At 43.1% G+C, this 13,045-nt stretch overlaps 1 protein-coding gene across 3 annotated transcripts in view; it reads right to left on the bottom strand.

Annotated features, from left to right (window-relative positions):
- Positions 1-13,045, bottom strand: part of Rme-8 (receptor mediated endocytosis 8) — a 554,100-nt gene that overhangs the window by 490,710 nt on the left and 50,345 nt on the right. For all 3 annotated transcript variants that reach the window (XM_071666770.1, XM_071666772.1, XM_071666771.1), the window contains exon 4: positions 10,142-10,282. In XM_071666770.1, the coding sequence (XP_071522871.1) occupies positions 10,142-10,282 (141 nt within the window). The remainder of the gene's footprint in view (positions 1-10,141; positions 10,283-13,045) is intronic.

Here is a 13,045-nt window from a genome sequence, read left to right as displayed (position 1 = left end):
TATATACATGTGTATGGGGGTGGGTTGGGCCATTTCTTTCGTCTGTTTCCTTGCGCTACTTCGCAAACGTGGGATACAGCAACAAAGCAAAATAAATAAAAATAGTATATATGTATATGTCTGTGTGTGTATATATATATATGTGTATATTGAGATGTATAGGTATGTATATTTGCGTGTGTGGACGTGTATGTATATACATGTGTATGGGGGTGGGTTGGGCCATTTCTTTTGTCTGTTTCCTTGCGCTACCTCGCAAACGCGGGAGACAGCAACAAAGCAAAAGAAAATAATAAATAAATAAATATATATATATATTTCTTTTTCAAACGATTCGCCGTTTCCCGCGTTAGCGAGGTAGTGTTAAGAACAGAGGACTGGGCCTTTGAGGGAATATCCTCACCTGGCCCCCTTCTCTGTTCCCTCTTTTGGAAAATTAAAAAAAAAAAAAAAAGAGAGGGGAGGATTTCCAGCCCCCTGCTCCCTCCCCTTTTAGTCGCCTTCTATGACACGCAGGGAATACATGGGAAGTATTCTTTCTCCCCTATCCCCAGGGATAATATATATATATATATATATATATATATATATATATATATATATATATATATATATATATATATATATATTTTTTTTTTTTTTTTTTTTTTTTTCATACTATTCGCCATTTCCCGCATTAGCGAGGTAGCGTTAAGAACAGAGGACTGGGCCTTTGAGGGAATATCCTCATATGGCCCCTTTCTCTGTTCCTTCTTTTGGAAAATTTAAAAAAAAAATGAGAGGGGAGGATTTCCAGCCCCCCGCTCCCTTCCCTTTTAGTCGCCTTCTACGACATGCAGGGAATACGTGGGAAGTATTCTTTCTCCCCTATATATATTTATCTATTCATTCATTTTGCCCCGTCGCCGCCCCCCGCACCAGCGAGGCAGCGCAAGGAAACAGACGAAAGAATGGCCCAACCCACCCACACACACATGCATATACACACACGTCCACACACACCACATACACACACCTATACATCTCAACGTATACATACATATACACACACAGACATACATATACATATATACCCATGTACATAATTCACACTGTCTGCCTCCATTCATTCCCATCGCCACCCCGCCACACATGGAATAACAACATCCCTCCCCCCCATGTGTGCGAGGCAGCACTAGGAAAAGACAACAAAGGCCCCACTTGAGAGAGCAGAAGTGGCTTTGTTGAAATAATTTGGACTCGTGAGGATGAGTAAGGAGGATTGACAGAGAGGATGTACGTGTCGAGGATGGAGGGAGCGAGAAGTGGGAGACCAAATTGGAGGGGGGGGGTGGAGTGAGGGAGATTTTGAGTTATCGGGGCCTGAACATGCGGAGGGGGGGGGCGTGCGGGGAATGGAGTGAATTGGAGCGATGTGGTGTGCTGGGGTCGACGTGGTGTCAATGGATTGAACCAGGGCGTGTGAAGCGTTTGGGGTGGGCCATGGAAGGTTCTGTGGGGCCTGGATGTGGAAAGGGAGCTGTGGTTTCGGTGCATTGTTGCATGACAGCTGGAGACTGAGTGTGAACGAGTGGGGCCTTTGTTGTCTTTTCCATATATATATATATATATATATTTTTTTTTTTTTTTTTTTTTTTTATACTTTGTCGCTGTCTCCCGCGTTTGCGAGGTAGCGCAAGGAAACAGACGAAAGAAATGGCCCAACCCCCCCCATACACATGTACATACACACGTCCACACACGCAAATATACATACCTACACAGCTTTCCATGGTTTACCCCGGACGCTTCACATGCCTTGATTCAATCCACTGACAGCACGTCAACCCCGGTATACCACATCGCTCCAATTCACTCTATTCCTTGCCCTCCTTTCACCCTCCTGCATGTTCAGGCCCCGATCACATAAAATCCTTTTCACTCCATCTTTCCACCTCCAATTTGGTCTCCCTCTTCTCCTCGTTCCCTCCACCTCCGACACATATATCCTCTTGGTCAATCTTTCCTCACTCATTCTCTCCATGTGCCCAAACCATTTCAAAACACCCTCTTCTGCTCTCTCAACCACGCTCTTTTTATTTCCACACATCTCTCTTACCCTTACGTTACTTACTCGATCAAACCACCTCACACCACACATTGTCCTCAAACATCTCATTTCCAGCACATCCATCCTCCTGCGCACAACTCTATCCATAGCCCACGCCTCGCAACCATACAACATTGTTGGAACTACTATTCCTTCAAACATACCCATTTTTGCTTTCCGGGATAATGTTCTCGACTTCCACACATTTTTCAAGGCTCCCAAAATTTTCGCCCCCTCCCCCACCCTATGATCCACTTCCGCTTCCATGGTTCCATCCGCTGACAGATCCACTCCCAGATATCTAAAACACTTCACTTCCTCCAGTTTTTCACCATTCAAACTCACCTCCCAATTGACTTGACCCTCAACCCTACTGTACCTAATAACCTTGCTCTTATTCACATTTACTCTTAACTTTCTTCTTCCACACACTTTACCAAACTCCGTCACCAGCTTCTGCAGTTTCTCACATGAATCCGCCACCAGCGCTGTATCATCAGCGAACAACAACTGACTCACTTCCCAAGCTCTCTCATCCCCAACAGACTTCATATATATAAAGGTGTTTGCTTTGAAGAATGTATGTGAGAAATACTTAGAAAAGCAAATAGATTTGTATGTAGCATTTATGGATCTGGAGAAGGCATATGATAGAGTTGATAGAGATGCTCTGTGGAAGGTATTAAGAATATATGGTGTGGGAGGCAAGTTGTTAGAAGCAGTGAAAAGTTTTTATCGAGGATGTAAGACGTGTACGTGTAGGAAGAGAGGAAAGTGATTGGTTCTCAGTGAATGTAGGTTTGTGGCAGGGGTGTGTGATGTCTCCATGGTTGTTTAATTTGTTTATGGATGGGGTTGTTAGGGAGGTGAATACAAGAGTTTTGGAAAGAGGGGCAAGAAGGAAGTCTGTTGGGGATGAGAGAGCTTGGGAAGTGAGTCAGTTGTTGTTCGCTGATGATACAGCGCTGGTGGCTGATTCATGTGAGAAACTGCAGAAGCTGGTGACTGAGTTTGGTAAAGTGTGTGAAAGAAGAAAGTTAAGAGTAAATGTGAATAAGAGCAAGGTTATTAGGTACAGTAGGGTTGAGGGTCAAGTCAATTGGGAGGTAAGTTTGAATGGAGAAAAAGCTTCTGCAGTTTCTCACATGAATCCGCCACCAGCGCTGTATCATCAGCGAACAACAACTGACTCACTTCCCAAGCTCTCTCATCCCCAACAGACTTCATACTTGCCCCTCTTTCCAAGACTCTTGCATTTACCTCCCTAACAACCCCATCCATAAACAAATTAAACAACCATGGAGACATCACACACCCCTGCCGCAAACCTACATTCACTGAGAACCAATCACTTTCCTCTCTTCCTACACGTACACATGCCTTACATCCTCGATAAAAACTTTTCACTGCTTCTAACAACTTGCCTCCCACACCATATATTCTTAATACCTTCCACAGAGCATCTCTATCAACTCTATCATATGCCTTCTCCAGATCCATAAATGCTACATACAAATCCATTTGCTTTTCTAAGTATTTCTCACATACATTCTTCAAAGCAAACACCTGATCCACACATCCTCTACCACACATCCTCTACCACATTTTTTTTTTTTTATACTTTGTCGCTGTCTCCCGCGTTTGCGAGGTAGCGCAAGGAAACAGACGAAAGAAATGGCCCAACCCCCCCCATACACATGTACATACACACGTCCACACACGCAATATACATACCTACACAGCTTTCCATGGTTTACCCCAGACGCTTCACATGCCTTGATTCAATCCACTGACAGCACGTCAACCCCTGTATACCACATCGCTCCAATTCACTCTATTCCTTGCCCTCCTTTCACCCTCCTGCATGTTCAGGCCCCGATCACACAAAATCCTTTTCACTCCATCTTTCCACCTCCAATTTGGTCTCCCTCTTCTCCTCGTTCCCTCCACCTCCGACACATATATCCTCTTGGTCAATCTTTCCTCACTCATTCTCTCCATGTGCCCAAACCACTTCAAAACACCCTCTTCTGCTCTCTCAACCACGCTCTTTTTATTTCCACACATCCCTCTTACCCTTACGTTACTTACTCGATCAAACCACCTCACACCACACATTGTCCTCAAACATCTCATTTCCAGTACATCCATCCTCCTGCGCACAACTCTATCCATAGCCCACGCCTCGCAACCATACAACATTGTTGGAACCACTATTCCTTCAAACATACCCATTTTTGCTTTCCGGGATAATGTTCTCGACTTCCACACATTTTTCAAGGCTCCCAAAATCTTCGCCCCCTCCCCCACCCTATGATCCACTTCCACTTCCATGGTTCCATCCGCTGACAGATCCACTCCCAGATATCTAAAACACTTCACTTCCTCCAGCCTCTCACCATTCAAACTCACCTCCCAATTGACTTGACCCTCAACCCTACTGTACCTAATAACCTTGCTCTTATTGACATTTACTCTTAACTTTCTTCTTCCACACACTTTACCAAACTCCGTCACCAGCTTCTGCAGTTTCTCACATGAATCAGCCACCAGCGCTGTATCATCAGCGAACAACAACTGACTCACTTCCCAAGCTCTCTCATCCCCAACAGACTTCATACTTGCCCCTCTTTCCAAAACTCTTGCATTTACCTCCCTAACAACCCCATCCATAAACAAATTGAACAACCATGGAGACATCACACACCCCTGCCGCAAACCTACATTCACTGAGAACCAATCACTTTCCTCTCTTCCTACACGTACACATGCCTTACATCCTCGATAAAAACTTTTCACTGCTTCTAACAACTTGCCTCCCACACCATATATTCTTAATACCTTCCACAGAGCATCTCTATCAACTCTATCATATGCCTTCTCCAGATCCATAAATGCTACATACAAATCCATTTGCTTTTCTAAGTATTTCTCACATACATTCTTCAAAGCAAACACCTGATCCACACATCCTCTACCACATATATATATATATATATATATATATATATATATATATATATATATATATATATATCTTTTCTTTCATACTATTCGCCATTTCCCGCATTAGCGAGGTAGCGTTAAGAACAGAGGACTGGGCCTTAGAGGGAATATCCTCACCTGGCCCCCTTCTCTGTTCCTTCTTTTGGAAAATTAAAAAAAAAAACGAGAGGGGAGGATTTCCAGCCACCCGCTCCCTCCCCTTTTAGTCGCCTTCTACGACACGCAGGGAATACGTGGGAAGTATTCTTTCTCCCCTATCCCCAGGGATATATATATATATATATATATATATATATATATATATAAATAAAATAAAATATATTTTATTAATTTTGCTTTGTCGCTGTCTCCCGTGTTTGCGGGGTAGCACAAGGAAACAGACGAAAGAAATGGCCCAACCCACCCCCATACACATGTATATACATACACATCCACACAGGCAAATATACATACCTATACATCTCAGTGTACACATATATATACACACACAGACATATACATATATACACATGTACATAATTCATACTGTCTGCCTTTATTTATTCCCATCGCCACCTCGCCACACATGGAATAACATCCCCTCCCCCATCATGTGTGCGAGGTAGCGCTAGGAAAAGACAACAAAGGCCCCATTCGTTCACACTCAGTCTCTAGCTGTTATGTAATAATGTCCGAAAACCACAGCTCCCTTTCCACATCCAGGCCCCACAGAACTTTCCATGGTTTACCCCAGACGCTTCACATGCCCTGATTCAATCCATTGACAGCACGTCGACCCCGGTATACCACATCATTCCAATTCACTCTATTCCTTGCACGCCTTACACCCTCCTGCATGTTCAGGCCCCGATCACTCAAAATCTTTTTCACTCCATCTTTCCACCTGCAATTTGATCTCCCACTTCTTCTCGTTCCCTCCACCTCCGACACATATATCCTCTTGGCCAATCTTTCCTCACTCATTCTCTCCATGTGCCCAAACCATATATATATATATATATATATATATATATATATATATATATATATATATATATATATATATATATATATATATATATATTATCCCTGGGGATAGGGGAGAAAGAATACTTCCCACGTATTCCCTGCGTGTCGTAGAAGGCGACTAAAAGGGGAGGGAGCGGGTGGCTGGAAATCCTCCCCTCTCTTTTTTTTTTTTCAAAAGAAGGAACAGAGAAGGGGGGCCAGGTGAGGATATTCCCTCAAAGGCCCAGTCCTCTGTTCTTAACACTACCTCGCTAATGCGGGAAATGGCGAATAGTATGAAAGAAGAAAGAAAGATATATATATATATTTTTTTTTTTTTTTTGCCGCTGTCTCCCGCGTTTGCGAGGTAGCGCAAGGAAACAGACGAAAGAAATGGCCCAACCCACCCCCATACACATGTATATACATATGTCCACACACGCAAATATACACACCTACACAGCTTTCCATGGTTTACCCCAGACGCTTCACATGCCTTGATTCAATCCACTGACAGCACGTCAACCCCGGTATACCACATCGCTCCAATTCACTCTATTCCATGCCCTCCTTTCACCCTCCTGCATGTTCAGGCCCCGATCACATAAAATCCTTTTCACTCCATCTTTCCACCTCCAATTTGGTCTCCCTCTTCTCCTTGTTCCCTCCACCTCCGACACATATATCCTCTTGGTCAATCTTTCCTCACTCATTCTCTCCATGTGCCCAAACCATTTCAAAACACCCTCTTCTGCTCTCTCAACCACGCTCTTTTTATTTCCACACATCTCTCTTACCCTTACGTTACTCACTCGATCAAACCACCTCACACCACACATTGTCCTCAAACATCTCATTTCCAGCACATCCATCCTCCTGCGCACAACTCTATCCATAGCCCACGCCTCGCAACCATACAACATTGTTGGAACCACTATTCCTTCAAACATACCCATTTTTGCTTTCCGAGATAATGTTCTCGACTTCCACACATTCTTCAAGGCTCCCAGAATTTTCGCCTCCTCCCCCACCCTATGATCCACTTCCGCTTCCATGGTTCCATCCGCTGCCAGATCCACTCCCAGATATCTAAAACACTTCACTTCCTCCAGTTTTTCTCCATTCAAACTCACCTCCCAATTGACTTGACCCTCAACCCTACTGTACCTAATAACCTTGCTCTTATTCACATTTACTCTTAACTTTCTTCTTTCACACACTTTACCAAACTCAGTCACCAGCTTCTGCAGTTTCTCACATGAATCAGCCACCAGTGCTGTATCATCAGCGAACAACAACTGACTCACTTCCCAAGCTCTCTCATCCACAACAGACTTCATACTTGCCCCTCTTTCCAAAACTCTTGCATTCACCTCCCTAACAACCCCATCCATAAACAGATTAAACAACCATGGAGACATCACACACCCCTGCCGCAAACCTACATTCACTGAGAACCAATCACTTTCCTCTCTTCCTACACATGCCTTACATCCTCGATAAAAACTTTTCACTGCTTCTAACAACTTGCCTCCCACACCATATATTCTTAATACCTTCCACAGAGCATCTCTATCAACTCTATCATATGCCTTCTCCAGATCCATAAATGCTACATACAAATCCATTTGCTTTTCTAAGTATTTCTCACATACATTCTTCAAAGCAAACACCTGATCCACACATCCTCTACCACTTCTGAAACCACACTGCTCTTCCCCAATCTGATGCTCTGTACATGCCTTCACCCTCTCAATCAATACCCTCCCATATAATTTACCAGGAATACTCAACAAACTTATACCTCTGTAATTTGAGCACTCACTCTTATCCCCTTTGCCTTTGTACAATGGCACTATGCACGCATTCCGCCAATCCTCAGGCACCTCACCATGAGTCATACATACATTAAATAACCTTACCAACCAGTCAACAATACAGTCACCCCCTTTTTTAATAAATTCCACTGCAATACCATCCAAACCTGCTGCCTTGCCGGCTTTCATCTTCCGCAAAGCTTTCACTACCTCTTCTCTGTTTACCAAATCATTTTCCCTAACCCTCTCACTTTGCACACCACCTCGACCAAAACACCCTATATCTGCCACTCTATCATCAAACACATTCAACAAACCTTCAAAATACTCACTCCATCTCCTTCTCACATCACCACTACTTGTTATCACCTCCCCACTTGCGCCCTTCACCGAAGTTCCCATTTGCTCCCTTGTCTTACGCACTTTATTTACCTCCTTCCAGAACATCTTTTTATTCTCCCTAAAATTTAATGATACTCTCTCACCCCAACTCTCATTTGCCCTTTTTTTCACCTCTTGCACCTTTCTCTTGACCTCCTGTCTCTTTCTTTTATACATCTCCCACTCAATTGCATTTTTTTCCTGCAAAAATCATCCAAATGCCTCTCTCTTCTCTTTCACTAATAATCTTACTTCTTCATCCCACCACTCACTACCCTTTCTAATCAACCCACCTCCCACTCTTCTCATGCCACAAGCATCTTTTGCGCAATCCATCACTGATTCCCTAAATACATCCCATTCCTCCCCCACTCCCCTTACTTCCATTGTTCTCACCTTTTTCCATTCTGTACTCAGTCTCTCCTGGTACTTCCTTACACAGGTCTCCTTCTCAAGCTCACTTACTCTCACTACCCTCTTCACCCCAACATTCACTCTTCTTTTCTGAAAACCCATACAAATCTTCACCTTAGCCTCCACAAGATAATGATCAGACATCCCTCCAGTTGCACCTCTCAGCACATTAACATCCAAAAGTCTCTCTTTCGCACGCCTGTCAATTAACACGTAATCCAATAACGCTCTCTGGCCATCTCTCCTACTTACATAAGTATACTTATGTATATCTCGCTTTTTAAACCAGGTATTCCCAATCATCAGTCCTTTTTCAGCACATAAATCTACAAGCTCTTCACCATTTCCATTTACAACACTGAACACCCCATGTATACCAATTATTCCCTCAACTGCCACATTACTCACCTTTGCATTCAAATCACCCATCACTATGACCCGGTCTCGTGCATCAAAACCACTAACACACTCATTCAGCTGCTCCCAAAACACTTGCCTCTCTTGATCTTTCTTCTCATGCCCAGGTGCATATGCACCAATAATCACCCACCTCTCTCCATCAACTTTCAGTTTTACCTATATTAATCGAGAATTTACTTTCTTACACTCTATCACATACTCCCACAACTCCTGTTTCAGGAGTATTGCTACTCCTTCCCTTGCTCTTGTCCTCTCACTAACCCCTGACTTTACTCCCCAGACATTCCCAAACCACTCTTCCCCTTTGCCCTTGAGCTTCGTTTCACTCAGAGCCAAAACATCCAGGTTCCTTTCCTCAAACATACTACCTATCTCTCCTTTTTTCACATCTTGGTTACATCCACACACATTTAGGCACCCCACTCTGAGCCTTCGAGGAGGATGAGCGCTCCCCGCGTGACTCCTTCTTCTGTTTCCCATTTTAGAAAGTTAATACAAGGAGGGGAGGATTTCTGGCCCCCCGCTCCCGTCCCCTCTAGTCGCTTTCTACGACACGCGAGGAATACGTGGGAAGTATTCTTTCACCCCTATCCCCAGGGATAATATACATATATATATACATATACACATACACACACATACACATACATACGCACATATACACACACACACACATACATATATATACATATGAGAAATGTAAGAAACAATTTAGAAAACTGAAACTTCTAGCTTGAAATGAATGAAAAAAAGAATGTCACATAATGGTTCAACCTCTGGCTATGGAAAAAAGGAAATGTATAATTTATTTACACAAACGTCAATAGCAGTTCTCATCAATTTAACCACTGTATCAATAAGCTTCAATGTCTAAGCTACATTTTTCTCCAATTTCACTATTTTCCTTCACATTTTCAATTGTGTCTGAAGGTTCTACTTCAAGAGTGACTGTTTTTCCAGTAAGGGTATTAAGGCATTAAAACTACACCATGAACTCCAATACCATACACTGTATAATGCCTCTTACCAAGTTATCAATAATTCCTTCTGCAAAGTTGTATCTGAACACAAGAGCTTCTGAGATGATGTCTGTTCGATGTTCTGATGAGAAGCGCATGTGATCCACCTTCTTTCCTTTTCGCATCGTTATGATGAATTCATTAGGAACCTGCAATCAGTGAAATAGCATACTAAAAGATACTGTAAAATCAAGCTACCTAAAATCTTATTTTTGTAGTCATAAAATTATTCAGTAGACAGCAACAATTTGCAGCCACAAAAATTTTTGAGCAGCATTTCAATTTCCAAATATACCAAATGTGAAACTTGTTCTCTAAAATTCAACTATCTTGAAAGAAGGCAGTGTCAGAAACAATCTTGTACAGTGATATTACTAGTTTGGTTACTAGAATGGTTTGGTAAACAAAGAAGAGGTAGTGAAAGCTTTGCAGAAGATGAAAGCTGGCAAGGCAGTGGGTTTGGATGGTACTGTGGCGAAATTTATTTAAAAAGGGGATGACTGTGTTGCTAATTGGTTGGCAAGGATATTCACTGTATGTATGGATCAAGGTAAATGCCTGAGGATTGTCAGAATGCATGCAGAGTGCCTCTGTACAAAGGCCAAGGGGATAAAGGTGAGTGTTCAAAATAAAAAGACATAAGTTTGCTGAGTATTCCTGGGAAATTATATGGAAGGGTATTGATTGAGAGGGTAAATGCATGTACAGAGTATCAGACTGGGGAAGAGCAGTGTGGTTTCAGAAATGGTAGAGGATGTGTGGATCAGGTGTTTGCTTTCAAGAATGTGTGTTACAAATACTTAGAAAAACACATGGATCTGTATGTAGCACTTATGGATCTGGAGAAGGCATATGATAGGGTTCATAGAGATACTTTGTGGAAGGTTTTAAGAGTATATGGTGTGGGAGGTAATTTGCTACAAGCAGTGAAAACTTTTTACCAAGGATGTGAGGCAAGTGTACGAGTAGGAAGAGGAAAGTGATTGGTTCCCAGTGACTGTCGGTTTGCGGCAGGGGTGTGTGATGTCTCCATGGTTGTTTAATTTGCTTAAGGATGGGGTGGTTAGGGAGGTGAATGCAAGAGTTTTGGAGAGAGAGGCAAGTATGCAGTCTGTTGGGGATAATAGGGCTTGGGAAGTGAGTCAGTTGTTGTTTGCTGATGATACAGCGCTGGTGGCTGATTCGGGTGGGAAACTGCAGAGGGTGATAGAGTGTGGTAAAGTTTATGAAAGAAGAAAGTTGAGAATAAATGTGAATAAAAGAAACGTTATTAGGTTCAGTAGGGTTGAGGGACAAGTTAACCGGGATGTAAGTTTGAATGGAGAAAAATTGGAGGAAGTGAAGTGCTTTAGATAACTGGGAGTGGACTTAGCAACGGACGGAACCATGGAAGTGGAAGGGTGGGGGTGGGGGTGAAGGTTCTGGGAATGTTGAAGAATGTGTGGAAGAAAAGAATGCTACCTCAGAGAGCAAAAATGGGTATGTTTGAAGGAATAGTGGTTCCAACAATGTTATATGGTTGCGATGCATAGTCTATATATAGGGTTGTGCAGAGGAGGGTGGATGTGTTGGAAATGAGATGTTTAAGGACAATATGTGGTGTGAGGTGGTTTAATCAAGTAAGTAATGAAAGGGTAAGAGAGATGTGTGGTAACAAAAAGTGTGGTTGAGAGAGCAGAAGATGGTGTGTAGAAATGGTTTGGACACATGGAGAGAATGAGTGAGGAAACTCTGACAAAGAGGATATATGTGTCAGAGGTTGTGGGATCGAGGAGAAGCAGGACACCAAATTGGAAGTCGAAAGATGGAGTGAAAAAAGATTTTGAGTGATCGGGGCCTGAACATACAGGAGGGTGAAAGGCGTGCAAGGAATAGGGTGAATTAGAACGATGTGGTATACTTGGGTGGACATGCTGTCAATGGACTGAACCAGGGCATGTGAAGCGTCTGGGGTAAACCATGGAAAAGTCCGTGGGGCCTGGATGTGGAAAGGGAGCTGTGGTTTTGGCGCATTACACATGACAGCCAGAGACCGAGTGTGAATGAATGTGGCCTTTTTTGTCTGTTCCTGGCGCTACCTTGCTAGAAGGGGGGTGTTGGGGAATGCTATTTTGTGTGTGGCAGGTTGGCAATGGGGATGAGTGAATGCAGCATGTATGAATATGTACATGGATATCTTCAACTCTCATTTTTAATTTTCCAAAAGAAGGAACAGAGAAGGGGGCCAAAAGAGGATATTTCCTTAAAGGCTCAGTCCTCTGTTCTTATCACTACCTCGCTAATGCGGGAAATGGTGAAGAGTATGAAAAAAATAAATATTAATTATTATTCTTTGTCGCTGTCTCCCATGTTAGCGAGGTAGCGCACGGAAACAGACGAAAGAATGGCCCAACCCACCCACATAAACATGTATATACATACACGTCCACACACACACACATATACATACCTATACATCTCAAAGTATACATATATATACACATACAGACATATACATATACACACATGTACATAATTCATACTGTCTGCCCTTATTCATTCCTGTCGCCACCCCGCCACACGAAATAACAACCCCCGCCCCCCCCACATGTGCGCGAGGTAACACTAGGAAAAGACAACAAAGGCCACATCAGTTCACACTCAGTCTCTAGCTGTCACGTATAATACATTGAAACCACAGCTCCCTTTCCACATCCAGGCCCCACAAAACTTTCCATAGTTTATCCCAGACGCTTCACATGCCCTGGTTCAATCCACTGAAAGCACGTCAAAACCAGTATACCACATCGTTCCAATTCCCTCTATTCCTTACACACCTTTCACCCTCCTGCTTGTTCAGGCCCCGATCACTCAAAATCTTTTTCACTCCAACTTTCCACCTCCAATCTGGTCTCCCACTTCTCCTCGTTCCC

Source organism: Panulirus ornatus, chromosome 11, assembly GCF_036320965.1.
Source record: "Panulirus ornatus isolate Po-2019 chromosome 11, ASM3632096v1, whole genome shotgun sequence".
In the NCBI taxonomy this organism is placed as follows: domain Eukaryota; kingdom Metazoa; phylum Arthropoda; class Malacostraca; order Decapoda; family Palinuridae; genus Panulirus; species Panulirus ornatus.
This window is presented reverse-complemented; position numbering and strand designations above follow the sequence as displayed.